Here is a 21,005-nt window from a genome sequence, read left to right as displayed (position 1 = left end):
TCTAAGCATGATATATGCCTCTAACTTGGTGAAGTACTAGTGTAAAGCAGTCTTGATGGTAAAGTTGATTTTATTCAGGTTGGAAAAGATATGTTTAAATATTCAATAGGAAGGCTATTAGCATTCAGGAATACCATCTTACAGTTATGCAGAAAAACTGGAAAATAGCCTGAACTCATTAGCAAATAACTCTAATTAGATTTTTAAAAATTGTTACAGGTTGACATAACAGAATCTGCTACAAAACTTATGTAAATGTCTAATCTTATGAACACAAAAGTTGAAAAACACAGTTAGCATAACTAATATGTTAGTTGATGTTCAAACCATTCAAACCAAAATTTTAGCCTTAAAAATTCTGATTAAAAAATATTAGTGATTTTTTTACAGAGCACAAATGACTCCAGATTGATGCAAAAAAGCATTGTACACCTGGTTTTATTGGACATAATTCTGACTATGCCAGCTTCTTTTACACCATGACAGTGAAGTCTGTGTAGTGCTGGCATGGCTCACCACTGATACCAAAGGATAGGGGATTTTTTTTTTTACATCCTAGTTCTATCTGCACACATGGCTTTTGAAATATGATGAACTCAAAATATCTTTATCTACTGCTACACTTACCATCTTCTTCTGTCAGCACACTTACGGGTGCACTCCGAACTCCCTCACCTTTGAGTGTGCTAGCAGACACCTCAACCACATACTGGGTATATTTCTTCAGTCCTAAATAGAAATAAAATTGATAAGTTGAGACTTAGAAAATATCCTTTAATAATGTGCACAAGGCAAACTATGAAGGGTCTCTTGACAATCTTCCAAAAGTAAAAGCTAAATGAAAATATAAATCTTTGAAAAACTAACTTGTATTAAGAAGACAAAAGGATACAGAGTAATATGAATGAGGATTGAGCTAGAATATTCTTTCATGTCACCTGAAATAAACTCCTGGCTTATTTAATCAAAAAGCCAGAATTTTTATAGTCTGTATAAAACTACTCATAAATACCATTCATAATATAACAAGCTAATATTTTGTGGCCACTCTATCAATATAAATCTAAATACACAATGCTATAAATATATATATATATATTTTTTTTACCTTCAATGCTCTGGGTCAAAGAGGTTGTATCTATAGTTCTTTCCACATTTCCATTACTTCTCTTGAGATAAATTGTATATTTTTGTATGATTCCATTGGGACTACTTGGGGGAAGGAATGATATTTCAATCTCTCCAGGGGAAATATTTCTGTAAGTAATACTTTCTGGTGCACTATCAGGTACTGAAAGAAAAGAAAAATGAAATAAATCCATCAAACAATTCCATCCTAAAAACCTTTTCTGCTGAAGTTCCCATCCAAGTACACTAGGATACGACTGTAATAAACATCTCTTGTGTAATTATTGTATTGTCGTTCAAGTACAGTTGTCTCCATTTTCCACCCACCACTGCCCCCTACCTCAGCCATCCCTACCCCCCTCCCCTGATTTCACCCCCCTTGGTCTTGTCCATGTGTCTTTTTTAGTTGTTCCTGAAACCCCTTGTAATAAATATCTTAAATGAAGTAAGGTGTAGATGAATGAATTATACACCAAAAAAATGGCGTAAGAAGAGATTTTATCTCAACAGAAAATTTGTATGATGATTTTACAGAATAATGCTTACTGTAACTGTATTAAACTATCTTACACTGCAGAACACACAGATAAAAGAGGGTTAGAAAACACTTATAATGATTCTGTCTTTCATTAATTACTCATATATATATCAAAAGTTAAAAATTAGTTTTGATCTAAAACAAGGTCTATGACAAGGCATGTAATTTTTTTTAGATATAATGCTGCATATTATGTGTGACCTGGCAGCAAAAGAGCTTCCTAAGGATACAGGATATAAGTAAATAAAACACTAGTTTTTGCATCTACTAATGTTTTTAATGTATTAAATGTCATGACCATAAATAGTTCTCTACATATATTTAAATACTAACACTACATGTGGGATTCCAATTCTGACAAAATATTGGAATATATATTTTAAACTGAATGACTATCTTAATTAAAGTATTTACCCTGGCTGGGTGGCTGTGTTGGTTGGAGTGTCGTCCCTTACAAAAGTTGCATGTTGCATGTTGTATGTCCCCGGTGGGCACATACTTAGGTTGCAGTTTTGATGCCCCATTGGTGTGCATACAGAAGGCAATCAATCAATGTTTCTCTCTCAAATGGATGTTTCTCTTTCTCGCTAGCTCTCTCTCTCTCTCCCCCTCTTTCCCTCCCTCCCTGTCTTCCTTCCCCTCTTTAAAGTCAATAAACATATCCTCAGGTGAGAATTATAAAAAAAATTAAAAATAATTATAACACTGCATAAAATTAAAACAGATTTTTCTTTCAATTACTTGCCGAGTTGTCAGGAAAGCAGAAATTTGTGAAGGCCAAAAAAATAAAACAAAGGAAAATAAAACAAAAAATACAGTAAAAACAGGTATCCAGAGACAGAAGCTGGTAGCAAAGCCAGCTTTGCCTTGGAGAATATTGGTCAACCCTGGTAACTTTGAATTTCTGTATTAATAGCTGTATGGACTGCCAGAAAGCCTTAGACCAGAAGAAGGATAAGGGATATGCCTGCATAAAGAGCCAGAACCCCGTACAAATGCGATTTCAACTAGAACCATTATATTGGACAACTCTAGGGAGGGAGCACCTTGAATTCTTCTGGAGAGTGCCACAGAATTCACTGTGAGTAGTAACTCTTGGACTAGTGCAGTGTAGTCATGGAGAATGGAGAGTGGAGAGAGGGAAGTAAACCCACTACACAAAAGAGAACAGAAAAGAATTTTTTTTCTCTTGCCACTCTTTTTGATAAAGAGGTGGGAAAGAAAGAAAAATTAAGTAGTTTCAGAACTGCAAAATCTGTAATCCTGAGTTGCTAACATGCAAAAGCAAATAGCATAAATTTTCTCTGAAGAAACTCAACTTCAACTCAGGCCACATAAATTTCCCACAGATAAAGTTTCAAGTAATATGAGCTCACCGATAAAATCACTAATCACCCAAGTAAATTAGGCACCAATAGTTAAAGCAAGCAAAGTAAAAGAAAAAAATAATACACACAGACGAACACACATCAGACTTCAAAAGACATCAGCTATTTAACTAATTAAAGAATAAAATATGAAATAAAACATTTGAAAATATTAACAAAAATTACTTAAATAATAATAAAAAGCATAAATAACCAAGCAGGGTTGAAAAAGAACCAGACAGACTTTCTAGAACAGAAAAATAAATTTCTTCAATTCAAATTATCTTCATGTATCAAAGCAGACTAGATAAAGATAGTGAGAAATTTAGCAAAAAGAATGATAGTATTAAAGAAATTATCAAAAGGTAGCTCAGAGAAGGATAATATTAAAAAATATAAAAACAGCAGTTAGACATAGAGGTTATAACTAAGAGGGTCTACAATAACAGAATGAAGAAGAAGAGATATTTGAAAAGATAATGGCTGAAACTTTTCAAAATCATTGAGAGATATGGAACTTCAGATCAAGGAATTCCAATAAATCCCAAGCAGAAATTTTTTAAAAATCATATTTAGACAATTCATTGTGAAAGTATAGTATACAAAAAAGAGATTATTTTAACAGCAACAAAAAAAGATATATCATCTACAGAAATGACAATTAGGCTGACAATTGAGTTTAATTGAAAAACAACTGGAACTTTATACCCAGAAAAATTAATAAGAACAAAATAAAAACACTTCCAGATAATCAAAAACAAAGAGAATGCATGCCATCAATTCAGCATTAATAAATAAAATTTTAAATAATGCACTCTTGGCAAACAAAATATTTTCTGGAGATGAAAGACCATAGTTACAAAGGTAATGTTTAAACATCATCTTCACAGAACAATAATAATAATGTTTAATTTGGGGGATTAAACCCCATAGCAATATAAACTAAATATGTAAATATTATTGTCATTAGAGTCCTGTTTTTAATTATTTCCTTTCAAAATAAAAAATGAACCTTTTAAAATTAGTATTCTAAATACAATGGATATAAAAACTGCTACTAATAAAGTTAGTAAACTAGAGAAATAGAATTCTGAAGTCTTGAAAGTATAGACACAGTGTCCCCTTGCCAATTGCTACCTGCTATCAAGTGTACTGCAACAAAGGCAGGCTTAGTAGAAAAAACTGACAGAATTTTGATAGTTCCAAAAATTTTGGAAGGTTTGTAAATCAGAACATAGTTTGATGTAGCAATATAATCTGCTATGCCTTCCCAAACACCCCAAATCGCCTCTCGATGTTCTATTAACCTTCTGATTCTCACTGAAATCTTGGACCTACTGAGAGCACAACCTCTTAGCCCTCTCAGGCAACTGGTAACCATTTGTTTTTCTCCACAACCCCTGTAACCATAGTACCTGGGAGATGTATAGTTGTATTTATTGCTCCTTTTTGCTATATTCATATCTTTTCTCCTTCCTTCTACCTGAAGAACTCTATGAGCTACACTTTCTTAAGACAGTCATCTAGTATAAATTTCTATTTTTTTAATTTAAAAAAATTAATGTTTATGGCTATGAAGTATTCCATTGCATAAATGTGCCATACCTGTTTTATCCACTCATCTACTAATGGACACTTTACCCTTTGCAACAGCATGAAGGGCCTGGAGAGCATTATGCTAAGTGAAATAAGCCAGGCAGTGAAAGACAAATGCCATATGATCTCACCTATAAGTGGAAACTAATCAACAAAACAAACATGCAAGCAAAATATAACCAGAGACATTGAAATAAAGAACAAACTGACAGTAGCCAGAGGGAAGGGGGAGAGGGATAATGAGGGAAAATAGGGGAAGGGCCATCAAAGAACATGTATGAAAGACACATGGACAAAGCCATAGGAGGTAGGATGGAGGGTGGGAGGTGGGGATGGGTGGTACAGGGGTCTATGGTGGGGGGAAAATGGAGACAACTGTACTTGAACAACAATAACATATGTAATAAAATAAAGAATATGATGTAAAAGCAAGAAAAATAAGTCAGTCAGAGAAAGACAAGTACCATATGATTTCACTCATATGTGGAATCTTATGAACAAACTGAACTAACAAGTGAAACAGAAACAGACTCATAGGTAGAGAGCAGGCTGACAGCTCTGTGGGGGCAGGGTTGAGGAGGTGGATGTATGAAGCAAAAGAGACAAAAAAAAATTAAGAACTCATGGACACAGACCACAGCATGGTGATTGCTGGGGGAGGGGGATGGATGAAGGCGGAAGATGGTATGGGTAGATAAATGATAATAGAAAAAATACAGTAAAAATGTAAAAAAATCAAAATTATGAAAAAAGCCATCTAGTGATACTCTGACACTTTTCTAAAAATCTTAAAATTTTTATCACTCATTTGACGGACTTCCTCTCTACCACTCTTAGAGAAGTCAAAATCGATGCAAGTATCTGTCCAGTTTCCTGGAGTCTGCATTCCTTGAATCTCTGCAATCCCAACACTCTTTTCCTCTACCTCACCTTAACCACTAGCTTTCGTAGCAACACCCAAAACCTTGTCATTACCAGTAACTGCCAGTACTCCTCTCTTTGGCACCCCTTTCTATCTTTCCAGCTTACTAATTCTTATTTTGTCATCGAACAATTATTTTATCCTCATCAGATCATCACTGTCCCTCATCTTCTTGCTTACTCGGGTCAGAGTCCATAGTCTGTCACTAAAATCTCTCCCTAGCAATCTCCATCAACTCCTTTTTTACCCTTACTTTCCTGGCAAAATTCCAATTTGGATTAAACTAAACTCAGTGCTAGTTCCACACCAACAATGTAACAGCTGGAAATGTCTGAATAAAACACTATGTCATGTGACTAGTCTCATTTAAATTTATAACCTCCAATATCAAATAAAATCTTCTTCACTGTCTGTCATTTAGTTTCCCATTCTGTTGTGTATATTTTCACGATCCTCTCTCTCCACAAACATCCAATACTCTCCCCCTCCTTGTTCAAAGCTGATAAACTTGTCTCTCAATTCACTGAGAAAATAAAAACATACAGAAGAGAACTATATTCTCTTTCTAGTACCAATTTTCCTTTAATTGCCTTCTCTTCTACGGCCTTTCCAAGGCCTAGCCCTCCACTTCTGCACTAGATTCCTCTCCAGCTACCTAGTCAAATGTTTTAGACTTGAAGTAATTTCTTCTTTGTTGGATTATTAATTTTCTTTTTGTTGAATAATTTCTATAATTATATGGGAAATGCACATGAAAGCACACATTATATCTATTACAGTAAAAAAAAAGACTACTGTCCTTTCAACTATTGATCCTATCTTCCACTTTATAACAAAATTCTTCAAAATTTGCCTTTACTTGTTTTATCCATTGTCTTACTCGTCATTCTCTCTCAGTTCCCCTTCAGGTAAGCATTTTCCCTCGTATTTTTTCCATGGAACCTACTGTTGTGAAGTCATCAATAATCTCCATCTTGCCAAACCATTAATCAATTCCATGTGCCCTCATCTTGCTTCACTGTTAACAACATTTGACATAGGCAATGAATTCTTTCCACCTGAAAATCTTTATTCACTTGCCTTCCATGATCTTGTCCTGATTTTCTTCCTACCTCAGTGTCCACTTCTGCTTAGTCCTTGGCTGGCTCCTCCTTGACTTCCCAAAGTCTACAGGTTAGATTGTCCCAGGACATAAGTGTATGCTTCTTTTCATCTCCAGGTCACTCACCCTGATGTGACTTTTTCTCATCCCTTGACTCTGAATATCAGAGACACAGTGATGCCTTCAATTTATGTATTCAACTCTACATTCTTTCTCTGACTTTCAAACACATATATAACCTCCTTCATAACAGGCATTTGGAAATTTCAAACATGTTCAAAACAAAACTACTGAATTCCTCCAAAGTGACCTTTTAACTAACTTCCCCACTTCAGTAAATGGTGCTATCATTTTTTACCCAGATATTCAGATAAAAAAAACTAGTAATATTGATTTATCTCTTTATTCCCAAATCCAACATATTTAGCAGCAGCATTCTAAAACTGCAAATCATACCAGCTTCTTGTCTCATAATTCTCTAATACCTTCCCATTAAAATTAACCAAACTGCTTACATTGGCACCCAAATCTCTTCATGGTCTGTCTGTCTCTCCTCATCTGCTAATCCCTTCCCTGTAACTCATATTGCTTGAATGATAGAAATATTCTGTTCTTCCTCAACTATATAATGTATCTCCACTTCAGGGACTTGGCAATTGCTATTTTTCCTTCTGAAACACTTTTCTTCCTTATCCTCATCTAATTTAATCCTATAGATTATTAATATTCCTGGGTATATATAACATCGTCAGAGAGCCTTTTATCAGTCCTTTACCTCAAACAGCTGTTCACCACTCTATAGCTCTCTCACTTCTTTCCCTCATATTTTTTCTTAACAAAATTACAACTCCCAAAAGTCATATGTATCATTTGTTTACTTTCTGTGGCCCTTTTAAGAATGTTAAGTTCTAAGAGCTAGAAATTTTGTCTTATCTACTGTTGTATACACAGGGCCTACTAGAGTTGCAGGACATGATATGGAGTCCATAAAATCTGTTCAATTAATGAATAAATAGTTCAACATGATATAGAATGTATCAAAAATAAAGGAGAAACTCACAGCTAAGGAAAATAAGTAAAATTTAATTGAATAGCTTTTCAATAGAAACAGAGGAATTAGTGATGCTATGCTTGAATTTTATAATTCAATATAACTTTCACTTTTGAAAAATTCTCATTGGCATTTTCTAAGTTGCCTTCTGGAGTTGCCTGCCTACCACTAGTATTCAGGATATAAATGTGCATCCCTGATGCAGGCTGATATCCTTTGCATTTTTATTCATTAATCCTGAGAGAATAACCAGTGCTGGATCTTCAAGGAAAGTAAAGCAAGACTGCCCAATGACTTACTAATTTTAGAGAGTGATGATGAACTCTTCAGTTTTCTAAAATAGCATATCATTTCCAGTTGTAGAAGTAGTGTGTAAAATATATAACTCAAGAATAAAGATAATTAGTATACTGTTATTAGTATATTAATATACATACTGTTGAAATAAGCTGAATCTATGTAAAAATTAAAAATAATTTAGTTCATGATGATACTGTACTAAAATAGGATGTGGGAAGTTACCTTGAATATGCCAAAACATTGTTGTTTGGCATATATAGGTTTAATCTTATGTAGATAAATTAAGAAATGCTATTAATTAACATAAATTGATAAAGTGCTACACAAAATTTTAGTCAACATCTAAGTTACTATCCACTGATGGTTGTTGCCCAAAATCAGACATATTCAAGGCATTTGGTTAAAGGCTTACTGTAAAAAAAAAAAAAAGTTATGTCTTAAAAAGGAAAGAAAATATATGGATCATCAAAGGGTAATTTGCATAGGAACTTAAAAGTTATTAATGTGGTCATTGCACACTATATGAGAAAATATAAACTAATCTCAAGTTTGCTTGTCAAACTGTGCGTTCCATACTTAAAACACACATAGACACATACATGCACACATGAAATCAGTCTTGTGTTGATCTTTCCTTCTTGAACACAACAATATGGTATTTCACTTCCAAGCATTAATGAACCCTGATTCTCTAATCAAGATAAAACATTTGAACAAATAATGTTCTCCTATTTATAATTAGTAGCACTAACACATGAGTCAGCACATTCCTTCATTTCTTATAAAACAATAACAAAAAGCAGGCTCCAGTTCTTTATATAAGAGTAAAGAATAAACTGATAAGCCCTGGGAAGAGATAGTTGTTCTTGAGCACATCCTGTTTCATATCACACTGTTACAGGGTGCAGCCAAGGGGGGGACCCCAAATGGGCATTTGAAATGGGGTCCAGAACTTAAGGTGTCCAGGAGATTTTAAGATGTCTCCATCCCCCCCACCCAGGGTGTGGGTTGGGGGAAGGGACAAATGGAGCAAGGCCATTGAGAGCTGTTTTGCATAGCAACAGCCTTGCAGCTACCCTCTGGTGTGGTCATTTAACATATCTATAGCCTTTGGCTGGTCACTTAGATATGTTAAATAGCTGTGATCATCTCTGAGCCAGGGGAATGGAAGTAACTTCCCCACCAACACGTGACTGGGGGCAGATCCCCCGAGCTACAGCGCCTGCGTGGGAGCTCGGAGAAGATTGGCTCCAGGACATGGGGCCACACCTGCCCAGACTCATGATGGCAGCCCAGTAAAGCTGGAAGGATACGAGTTCTGGCATGTGAAGCCGAGTGTGGGAGGAGTCGGAAATGAGGCTGCAGAGGAAGATTGGCTGCGGGGATTTAAAACCCAGACTTGGTGGCCATTAGGAGAGAGAACCATGCTGCTTTAGGGAAGAGAACCATGCGGCTTTGATGGAGTGGAGACTCCTGCATCCCAGAGAGAACCGTGCTGCTTTAGGAGAGAGAACCACGCGGCTTTGGCAGAGTGGGGACTCTCCCCTTCCTGCAGCCCTGAGAGGGAGAACTACGAGGCCTGGACAGAGTGGGGACCCCCGCAGCTTTAGAAGGGGAACCACCACCTGGTTTTAGCAGAGATCCGGTGACTCAGCCAAGGGTGCTGGGAACCCAGGGAGGTCTCCCAGTCGAGAAGGAGGACTAACTAAGAACCAGAGGACTGTCTGAGCCATGGACTTCGTTTTCCTTTCCTGAGATACGGTACTCTGGACTGGGCAAAGGGGGAAGGAAGGAAGGACTGTGTCTGTTTGTGGGTGTTTTAAGGGACTTTAGGATTTTTGATGAAGACATTAGGTCACTACTTGAAGTCTGTATAGCATTAAACAAACATTTCCTTTCCTTTTCATGAATCTCTGGCATTGAGAGACATCTTTCCTAGGGCAGTGGACATAACGGACCCGGGGCCTTCTTTCAATAATAGTATATTGTCCCAGGCCCCCCTTGTTCTGTTCTGTAACAACACCTTGAGGCTCCATTTAAAATTCTAGCTTCCTTTTATGCAGAAGGAGCTCAGTGGTGGTGAACATGATCTAGGAATAGTAACATAGATTCCATTGTCCATCATTTTTATCTAGATGGAGAATGCATAGATCTTGAGAGTACCCTAATTTAAGACAGAGAACTAGAAATTAGGAGAACGAACATTGAGCCCTACAACCTATTATATTGTTGGGAACTGCCCTGCCTGGTATCAGAAGCTGTAACCTCCATCTAGGCTAAGGCTAAGGGAACGCCCTTGGAACTGTAAGCCAGAAAGGAGACATGCTTATCTCCCTGACCGGAGCGCCACTTCTGCTCCTTCATACCTCACCCTGCCTAGACCCCAATGCTTGGTTGGTTAGCCAATGACGGGTAAGATTTCCCAAGGGGGGAATGACCTAAGACAGCATGATCACGTGGGAGGCCCCCAAAAGGACTTTGGGGGCTACAGCAAAAGGGGGTGATAGACTCTCGCCCTTCGGCTTTGACAAAGCCCGAGTCCTCCTGCTCTGAAAGAAAATCTCTTAATCTCTTGGCTGCCTTACTTCCCTTGCTCCACCTAAGCCTGAAACAATGACAGGGTGGTGCCCTCCTGTGATGGAAAGGGTGGATTTCCCGGGTAATCAGGCCTAAGAAAGAACATGTAAATTCCTGTGAAACCTTCTTTGTTTAGAATGCTCTCAGTTGAATGAGAAGGGTCCAAGGAGGAAGTTAGTTTGTTCCTTAGAGTCTTATAGCTCTTTGACGCTGACTACATCAAGTAGACCCTCAGAGTTCCTTGTTACCTATCATTTGATCCTTACTTCCTCTCAATGAGTAACGTGCTTTACCTGAATTCTTATGCAAAATGAACCCAATAAAAGCCAATTTGGACGGTAAATCGGCATGCTCCCCACTAGAGGGGGTGGCCGTTCCATCCCTACTTCTCCACAGAAACTGGTGTGTCTCTGTGCATGTTTTTTCTCGTGTTTCAACAAGCCATCCGCAGCGTTCCGTGATCGCTGCTGGCCGGTGACCCACGCTTCACCCACGATTCATTATATGGCCTCTTTTGCTTCTGACACATCTAGTATAAGGATAATCAAATTGTTCTCACTCAAGCGGGTGAGATAGTGAACCCTGTCATAAGTTGTTTCCCCCTTCTCTACTTTTGTCACTAGCCCAGGTACCTTGAATGGCTGACAGGAGGCTCACTTTCAAGTCCAAACATTATTTCTCATCTATTATGATTTTTGAGTCACTTTATTCAAATACCCCTAGGTATTCTCATCTACAAAATATAGAGGTCTGTGTGTTTTCTAAGGCATATTCCAAAAATAAAATTCACATTTTAAATTACATTTCAAGTTGAATTCTTATGTTCACTTATGGTTTTATTTTATTGTTATCCCTATCTTAGAGTTAAGCTCATACAACAAATAAAATAATAATCAAATTTACTTCTTAATACTAAGTAAAACAACTATACACATATAATAATTAGCAAACAAAATGATTTTTTATAGATAATCATTAAAAAAAAGGTGTTCTTGATGCTGTGACCACTTATGTAGTGAGACATTTGATAAGCAGGCATGGATATGCTACTGTTTAATATCACAACAGGATTTTTTAAAGTTCTTACTTTCCTCTCTGATGCTGTTCAGAGCCCAAAACAGCAAAACATCACTGTAACAATGAACGGAAAGATCTTGGATATACAGAGTCCGGCACAAATAATGCCCCCTTTTTATTACAAAATCGTAAGCATGCAATTCTGTAACATAAGAATATCACACGCAAGCACACCATATGACATTTTAGGTGAAATGTTCAAATTGCTGTCCATCTCGTACGAGACATTCACGTACCCTACCAACCACACTCAGGCAAGCCTTACTTCTGCCGGACTCTCTATATTAATAATCCACTGACTTTATTGATGGTTTCTAAAACAGCATGTACTGTGAAAGGAAATGGGCTTTGGAGGCAGATGGATTGGGATTCCAATTCCAGTATCATCCTTTACCCACTGTATAACCTTAAACAATTAAACACCCACCAATTAATATTTACTGTACATGGGTAAAAATTCATTTTATTCAACAGCGCTACATTCCCAGTAGAGCTTGGCATATTCTAAACACTTATTGACAGGGTGAACCTCTCAGATCTCTATTTTTCATTAGGCAATGAAGGTAATAATGCCTTACTGCTGTATTCTTGAATAAAATGGTGATTGTTGTGACAGCCAATGGCAGAGACCATGGCACCCTGCAGGGGCTTAAAATCTGCTTGTTTCTTTCCTTGACTGGGTGTAAAATAAGATAAAACTAGGCTTTGTAAAGAGCAGATATTTTTCTTACAAAAATACTGAAGTACATTATCTATAAAAGCAATGAGACAAGATAATATGTAGTTGAATATCAATTAGGTTTTACTTTAGGGGAACTTTTGATTATGAAAAATGCTCTTTTCATCATTCCCTTGTTCCTGCAATTATAACCAATGCTGTTTTCTATGGGCATTGTGTCATTTCAATTAATTAATTTGTGATCAGTTTCAAAAGGACTCCTTTGCTCAAAGGTAAGCTGCTTTGCTAGATTCCTTGATCCTCGAAATCAGCAACAGAATCATATAGGGTCTGGCCGAGCCATATAAAGATGCTGATATTTGGGCATTGTTACCTCCAGGAACAGCAATTCCGTATGGTTCTGCCAGTTGCTAGTCAATAAATATTTATTTTTTACATGTAGGACTGAAATAGTAACTTTAAATTTAGTTAATTCTCAGCACACCCTATAAAGCTGACTTAAGAGTGATGCTCCAATAAATGATTATAAATATAAGCAATGCATTAAGATCATCAGGCGAAACATCTTCTTTTGTGCTGTTTGCTCTTGCACCAGGGAAACCAAACACAAGTAACTCCTCGCTTGCCCACGCACCATTCAGTCTCTGTAAGGTCCCCCTGCTCATTCCACCTGACTCCTTAAGATCCGGGTCAAATTCTCCCTCCTCCTCCTGGCTTCCCCAGGATGCCCTTTCTTGTTCCCACCCCACACTTGTATCCATATACATACCTCATTAGAGTATAGGAATCTATTCTTATGAGTATGTCTCTGCTTTTACCTAATTTGAAAGCAAGTAATTATCAATTTGCAAATTTGCAAGTACATTGGAAAATGTCTTTAGTTTCTTAAGGCCTTTCATTTGTAAAATTTGCTGATTTTTATTTTGGAGTTCCCTTATATGCAAATCATACTTTTAAAAAGTTTGCACGGCAAGCCTTTCCCCACACTTCTACCAGAAAAAGCAAATAAATTCCTGGATTACACAAAGTGGAATAATGAGGGGTTTTAGGTTAAGTAAAATAGAAACAATATAGCAATTGTCAGACATGTTTACTTCATCACTATGTATTATTAAGTGACCAAACAAAAAACTCACCAGTCTCAGCTGTCCGTATGGACAGTAAAGAAGATAGCTGATTGCCATGGCCCAGTCTGGTGTACGACCTCACAGAAATGTTATAGAGGCTGTAAGGTCTTAAGTCCCTTAAAATTATATTTGTTGTTGAGGTGTTTTTCATAAATAAGGTGTCTATATTTTTATAGAGAACTTCATAAGCAACAATAATCCCATTGGGTTTCTCAGGTGGTAACCACTTCAAACTTATTTCATTTGCAGTAACATCAGTAGCTTTCACATCTTGAGGGGGTGATTCTGGTTCTGGGGGAAGAAAATAAATTTTAAATACATGTACTTTTTTCATGGTCATTGCTTCAGACACTGAAGGCAGCATGAGGTAGGTGACAGCACACAATACCACTTGCTTTTTCTATTAAAACCGCACTGGATCATCTTACCGTCTTCTGGAGTTCTCACAAAGATGTCATTTTCTTCAAACAAAGAACTTTCTCCAACATGGGTTGAGGCACTCACTCTCATTTTATATTTTGTGTATTTCTTTAACCCTATAAAGACAATAGGCAATCTGTTTAAATTCCTTAAAATAACACTCTTAGATTAGTGCCACTGGACATAGAAATGGTGAAACCAATTTATTTGGGAAGCTGACCACCCAGGCCAGCTTCCTTATAATGCCAATCTTCTAAGATTCCTTGGGCTTGAGGATCTTCCCATGTTGATGATGTTTTAGTTCTTCCCTAAAATATTAATAAATAATTTTAGGCTGAAAGATAACTTTTGGCACACTGGAAGGAGTATAGTTGACTTGGCACAAACACCACACCAGCTGGTTACTTCAGCCGAGTTTCACATTCATTCCTTTAAGCCTTCAATGCTGACTTATTTCAATATACCAGCCATAAAATTCCCTGGGCTAAGTATATTCCTAAGATACTTGTGATCTGATGGTTTTACCTCTTTGCAGATAAATACAAAGGAGAACACATTTACTCAAGTTCTTTCTTCACCTATTTTTAAAGACATCCATGGCAGCACAGCACAACAAAATCTGGGATGAAGACACACATGTTCTGCAGGGCTTAAAGCACAAAGAGATGCATATTTTCCATCAGAATAGAAATGTTTTTTAAGAAGCAAAACTTCGTTCTACCTGTTATGAGAAAGCTGTTATCTACAGTAGTCATCTGGAATGCTCTGTTTGTATCCAGTTCCATTGCATAAATTGTGTAATGAGTTATTTTTCCATTGGGATATTCTGGAGGATCCCAATATAACAAAATAGATGAAGAACTAATATTTTTATAGTTTATAATCTGAATGGAGCTTGGCACTTGAAAAGAAGAATGAACAATTAATGTGGATAAAAAGAAAAAGTATTAAAATGTGCAAGAGCAATAATTGCAGGCACTTATTTCAGAAGCAGCACATTCTTACCTTGCTCAAGTGTCCTCACATTGAGAACCGTTGGTGGTCCCTCTCCCATGATGGTGAAAGCAGATACACTAATCATGTGCTCAGTGAAAGGTACGAGTCTCCTGATAACGTAAGACAGCTGTTCAGCAGCAATGTCGATGGTATACTGGTTCCATGTAGCTCCTATTCAAAATCATTTTTTTTAAAAAAAAGAGGTGTTTGGTTTCATGATCAAAATTATTTTTGCTCACTCAGTAAAATCTTAAAACTGATTTCACGTTATTCATTAATCTCTCCATGTACTCCTTTATATGAAATGTAGGTGTATAATTAATAATAAATATGCTGAATACTTCCCAACAATATCTATAAACATTTTGTGCTCATAATGTAGTTTTGCTAGTTATTATACAGTATTCTGGACCATGAGATAAGTATGTCAAGAAACTATAACTTACTCAAAGGGACTGGCTAGGAATTTTGTCTGAAAAGACAGACTAGGCAAAGATGTCAAATTGAAATATTATATCATTGCTAGATTATACTGTGAAAGATAGAAATGAGGCTTTATATTTGAACTCTAAATTCACTATACCTTTACTAAATCCAGTAATATTTTAAAGCAAGCCTGTTTGGATAACTGATACATAAATCTGTCTGAATAAGGATTTCAAATAATGTTAGATTGTTTTGTTTATTTAAAACTTGTGCTTCCAGTAATGTAAATTAGCAAATAGGCCAAACTTGAAATGTTTAAGGAAACATCTGTATCAGAAACTGTGGGCCTCTTAATTTGTAGCATTGCCCCCAGTGCTCTTAGCACAGAAAAATGAATGAATCGGTGAATGTAATAAACACGTATTGAAGGTAATGTGATTTGCTTGTCTGATTCTAACATCAATAAAATAACACTTTAAATTTGGAACAGGACAAATACCAAATCAGAGAAAAAATAAGGAAAATATTCTTCTCATTTAGCATTTCAGAAAAAACAGAGATAATTTAAATCTGTGTTTCCTAACCAAGTAGTTTTAATTTGCTATGTATGACATTCTTCTTTTAGAAACAAAAAGATCTATTGACCCTGAAGAGCAAGTGTATACACTAATGACATCACCACGTCGTCGGGGTCACCTACACCTGTTTATCACTGCATGCACTGGAGTTGTAACTTTCTGACCTATTTACCTTTAGTGACATCTGAAAACCTATTAGTCAAAAGCTGCAGAGAGTGTGAGGCCTGTAAATGATTTGAAGATATGTTAATCCCTCCCCATCACACCTGCTTTGGCAACTGTAATAACTGATTGTCTATGCAGCTTGGCCAAAGACTCTAGGGTGCTACTTTCTCTAGGAGGAAGGTCAGATGGGTTAGAAGGGGCCAGCTTCTGCCTGTGTGGCATTTCCATTTGCTGCATGAGGGTATCCAACAGTTAAGAAAAAAATCTGACTCCAGCCCATGAACCATTAATAATGTGGTTGAACTTTAAGCTAAGGTTCATATCTGTGCTAGCTAGCACTGGTGGTTTAAGTGTACTTTATAGAACATAAAAATTGCACCTACCAACTGTTGAATGCTGGTCTTCAACTCTATTCCTTGGAAATTTGTTATGTGGATAAGTGTTATACATAACTGAAGCAATCGCGTACAGGTCAGAAGATATCTCTGCTGAACCCTCAAATAATTCTGCCATCGAATCTACTGTGTTCACAGTCTCTGGAGTGATGTACTGTAATTAAAAATAGTTGCTTGCAAAGACTGCTTATAAGCATTACACTTAATAATGACTTCACTAGAGTATTAATTTAAGGAACTAGTAACTTTGGAACCATGCCTTTTAAAAAGATATTATTTCCATGACTCCTGTCTCCTTCAGAATCCAAAATTTAATTCTGAAGCTACTAAAATCTTGCATCATTATAACACACTGTGACCACTACAATCTTAAGAGACCAATACTGGATTGTAGGAAGAAGCAGACATTTGTTTCTGACTTAAGGTACTGTAAACCTCAACATCCTCCTGCAAAGACCTCAGGACTAAAATATTTTAACTGCTTCCTTTACCCCCAAAAGGGCAGTATTCTAGGCATACTGTTTCATGACAAGTGTGAGAGGCCTACATGACTGCTTAATACATGTTAGTAACAGGAGTTTACCCCTGATTGAGTGAAGTTACAGAAATGAACAAAACTGCGTGGCAATGCTTCTCAATGGACCTCCGGGATATTTGCAGTAACTGCCATTGTTCCTAGATCCCGTATGTACTCGACACAGTCAAGTTCAACAAAGCGGCAGATGTTGAGGTAAAAAAAATATCAGGAGCAGATTACAAATATTTAAAGATTTTTGTTAGGATGACAAGAGGCCTCTCTAGCATTTTCCTCTCCACACAGCATAGCTGGTTGAAACGGGATGGGAAAAGGGTGTTTTAGCCAAATACTATCAGGGATTTTGCACAGATTGTCAACCCTAAGAATAAGGCTAAATATTAATCAATGGAAATGTTGCTTTAAGAGATTTAATGACCAAATGCAATTTGCGGACTGTGGATTCTCACTAGAAAATACCTAGCAATGGAGGCTTTGAAGACCATCAGGGAAATTTGAATGTGATCTAGGTATTAGATAATACAAGACAATATTAGTAATTTTGCTAGTTGTGGTAATGGAAATGTTGAGTGAATTAAAATATCCATTTTTTAGACATTTGTAAATAGTTAGACATGTAGGAGCGAAATGATGTGAAGACTGTACTTCATTTTAGAACATATTCACAGAGGTGGCATAACACAAGAGAGCCAAGGAAAGAATAGCAGAATGTTGATAATTATTCAGTCCTGGTGATGGGTAATTGGAAGCTCATTATTCTCTTTTCTCTTCTTTCTGGCTGTTCAAAATTGTCCAAAGTAAAATAGTTTTGGACAAAAGGAAATGTTTCAAGAACTACTCTCTTTTCATCTATTCCTTTTCAAGTTCTGCTTCAAAACTCAGCTAAAAAACATTTTATTTAAAATATACCCTATTTATTCTCAATTATAATTCATAATTTAGATTTTATTTTATTAGTTTTAGCACAGCTGTCTTTTAATTATCTTATACACTTGATTGGGGTTATCTTTGCTTATAAAACCAAAAACAGGGTTTTTCATTCCTTAGTAATATAAAGCATTAAGTATTTTCAAAAAATAAGAGATGCTTAGGGAAAAAAATCTCAGGAAAGCAAGACATTTTAAAGCAGTTTATTTAATTAAGTATCTACAAAGATAGATCTTTTAATTATTAACTTTTCTGAGAGATAAAATAATGGAGAAAAGAGTCAAGAAAATCCCAGTTCTCCAAATGATATTTTTGAAATCAAATTATCTAAATCTTGTTACACTTTTACCCAGAAAAAAAGTACTGTGATGAAAAGCAGGGGACACCTATGTGATCTATTCTAAAAATGTTGTGTTTAAAAAAAACCTTCCAGAAAGGGTACCCTCTATGGGACAAGTGAAGGTCATCTGTCTTCCAACGGCCCCTCCAGCTCTCCTCCACAGGAAAATCAGGGAGGGCACGCAGCACAAACACACCATTCAGAGATGCTCTGGAATCCTAGTCAAGAGTTTATGCCCAAACCACACAGCTGTTTCCACTATCAATTAGCCACTTTGACAATCTACTGTGTACAAACCGCTATAGAAGGTACAATGAGGTAGCACTAAGAATTTCCCCCTGAACTATGATTCTGCATTAAATCTCTCAATATTATGCCCATGTCAGATAAATTATTATGAGCAAACCATAGGATCCAATCAATTAACTAGGCGAAGCATCTCTGTTGACATACTGCCATTTCAAGTTAAGAGCTGGCCTGTATATTTGTGATGATCAGCAATTCTCCAAACTTCTGGTATTTATTGGAAAACCCCTCCTTTACCTGGGCAATGATTTGATCACTGGTTTTATAGTAATCCAGAACATAACTAATTATTGGGGTGTGCCATGTAGTGATAGTTCTCATATTTTGACTTTATAAAAAACCATTAGACATTAATCAGGCTTTTTTTTTTTTTAAGAAGAAAAAGAGCCCTGGCTGGTGTGGCCCAGTGGATTGAGCACCAGCCTGCAAACCAAAGGGTCACCAGTTCCATTCCCAGTCAGGGCACATGCCTGGGTTGTGGGCCAGGTCCCCAGCATGGGGCATGTGAGAGGCAACCACACATTGATGTTTCTCTCCCTCTTTTTCCCTTTCCCTTCTCCTCTCTAAAAATAAATAAAATCTTTTCTGAAAAATAAAAATTTAAGAGCAAAAATTATGGGCAAGAATCAGAACTTAAGAAATAATGGGAAGGTGCAGAGTACAGCAGAAGTAGAAATAAAGGAAATACCGAAGAAAAAAGATCCATTGCAGTTTCCAAAAGTTTGGGACTCATTGGGTTGGTGCAGCGTTCTCACCCTAAGCACTGTTGACATTCTGTGTTTGGTAATTTTTGTGTTGTAAGGAGCTGTCGTGTGCACCATGGGAAGTTTAATAGTGTCTCTGGTCCTTACCCACTAGAAGCATCTTCCTAGCTGTGACAATAAAAAATGTCTCAGAGATTCCAAATGTCTGCTGGAGAGCAAAATCACCCCCAGGTGAGAAGAACTGAGTCAGGGAAGGTCATAATTCATCAACATGAAAGGCCTCTTATAAGCTACTCAGGAATCTTTGGAATTTATGTGAAAGAATATAAATCCTGAGAGTTAAATTACAAACCTACCTGATTAAACCAACTAGATTCTACATGTAATAATCTTCATTATAGTTAATCTGATTTTATTTAAAACAAACCCAAAATATATATCTATCTATATACCCCTAAATTATATCAGGCAATTTAGACTCACTGGATGCAATCTTAATTAAATTAATGAAAATTTAGATTTATTGTTAAGAAGTGCCTCTATATTTTATTATAGACAATGATGTGATTTATGTTATCTATTATCAAGCAATAGTAAAAATACAAGTTTGCAATTTGCAAATGTTTGGAAACCTCCTATGGATATTGTATCATTCTGCACATTATCTGAGTGAAAAAAAATCACTAAGGCTTGCTTCTGTTTGCATCTAACGCTCAATAGACTAAAATTATCTCAAGCATCCTAAACTGTTATTGACTCCCTCCTCAGCCTCATTCCATAGCAATTGGCCAACATTTAGCTGGCTTTCCTTTCATGATAAACTTGAGAAATACTTTGGATAAAAAATGTATCTGTATGAATCTCAGACATTTTGCAACACTAAGTAGCAAGCTGATGTCTTTGGGGAGAAAATGTCCCAGGTTCTTCTAGAAGAGTGAGTACAAGGTGGGATCTGAGTGTGAAAGTCAAGCAAAGAGCAGTCCATGGAGAGATGACTTTTGGGCACTTCAGGCTTCAGTCTCAGTAGAATGAGACCCCAGAGAAATTAATTTTGTTCTTTGCATTGACAGAAGTAGGAAATCTACCCAAACGCAGAAAATAATTATGTTCAACTTAGTTCTAGTAAAACTACATAAGGGATATTGTGTTCAGCCAAGTAAGAGGCTCACTGACAAACAAAAAAATATATATGGGACACTAATCAATAATAGGAAGAACCTGTAAACCATGACTAATGAGAAACTGAAGGTGTTTCTTGTCAGTCTTCAAATGATAAAAAGTTAAATCAATAGGTATTATTATTACTACTGCAAAGACTAACATTTAAAGTTACCATGTATCAAATACAGTGCTGAACACTTTTACCCGTGGGCTATCACTTCACTATAGCACAGAGATAGATATTAGTATCTCCATTTCACAGTCACCTGTTCAATTTCACATCAGCAGTATTAGCAGAGGGAGGATTGGAACACAGTTCCCAGTTCCAAATCCCCACATCAGGCTGCTATACTCTACTGTGTGGGTCTAGACAGGAGACAGGATATGCTAGTAAATATTAGAGGACAGATATTTCAGTTCAAAGTACTTAAGAGCAAGGTGGCTCCTTATTCATCTACATGTTTTCTGTATCTAACAGAATACCTGAAACTTTATAGTTACTTAATAAATACTTGTGAGACCATAACGAGGAATGTTTTAAAGTTTATTGAATAGGAGCTGCTACTGTAGTACACACCCTGTTATCAG

At 36.5% G+C, this 21,005-nt stretch overlaps 1 protein-coding gene across 1 annotated transcript in view; it reads right to left on the bottom strand.

Moving 5' to 3' along the window:
• Positions 1-21,005, bottom strand: part of LOC123822844 (phosphatidylinositol phosphatase PTPRQ) — a 203,299-nt gene that overhangs the window by 147,619 nt on the left and 34,675 nt on the right. Inside the window, exons 11-17 of the mRNA XM_045845017.1 lie at positions 16,433-16,598; positions 14,890-15,051; positions 14,606-14,785; positions 13,893-14,000; positions 13,474-13,755; positions 1,109-1,291; positions 628-729 (exon numbers count right to left, since the gene is read on the bottom strand). Coding sequence (XP_045700973.1) covers positions 628-729; positions 1,109-1,291; positions 13,474-13,755; positions 13,893-14,000; positions 14,606-14,785; positions 14,890-15,051; positions 16,433-16,598 — 1,183 coding nt within the window. The remainder of the gene's footprint in view (positions 1-627; positions 730-1,108; positions 1,292-13,473; positions 13,756-13,892; positions 14,001-14,605; positions 14,786-14,889; positions 15,052-16,432; positions 16,599-21,005) is intronic.

Source organism: Phyllostomus hastatus, unplaced genomic scaffold (genome assembly GCF_019186645.2).
Source record: "Phyllostomus hastatus isolate PE091 unplaced genomic scaffold, TTU_PhHast_1.1 phas_contig_432, whole genome shotgun sequence".
In the NCBI taxonomy this organism is placed as follows: Eukaryota; Metazoa; Chordata; class Mammalia; order Chiroptera; family Phyllostomidae; genus Phyllostomus; species Phyllostomus hastatus.
The sequence above is the reverse complement of the archived record's forward strand: the minus strand, read 5'-3'. Positions and strand labels throughout refer to the sequence as shown.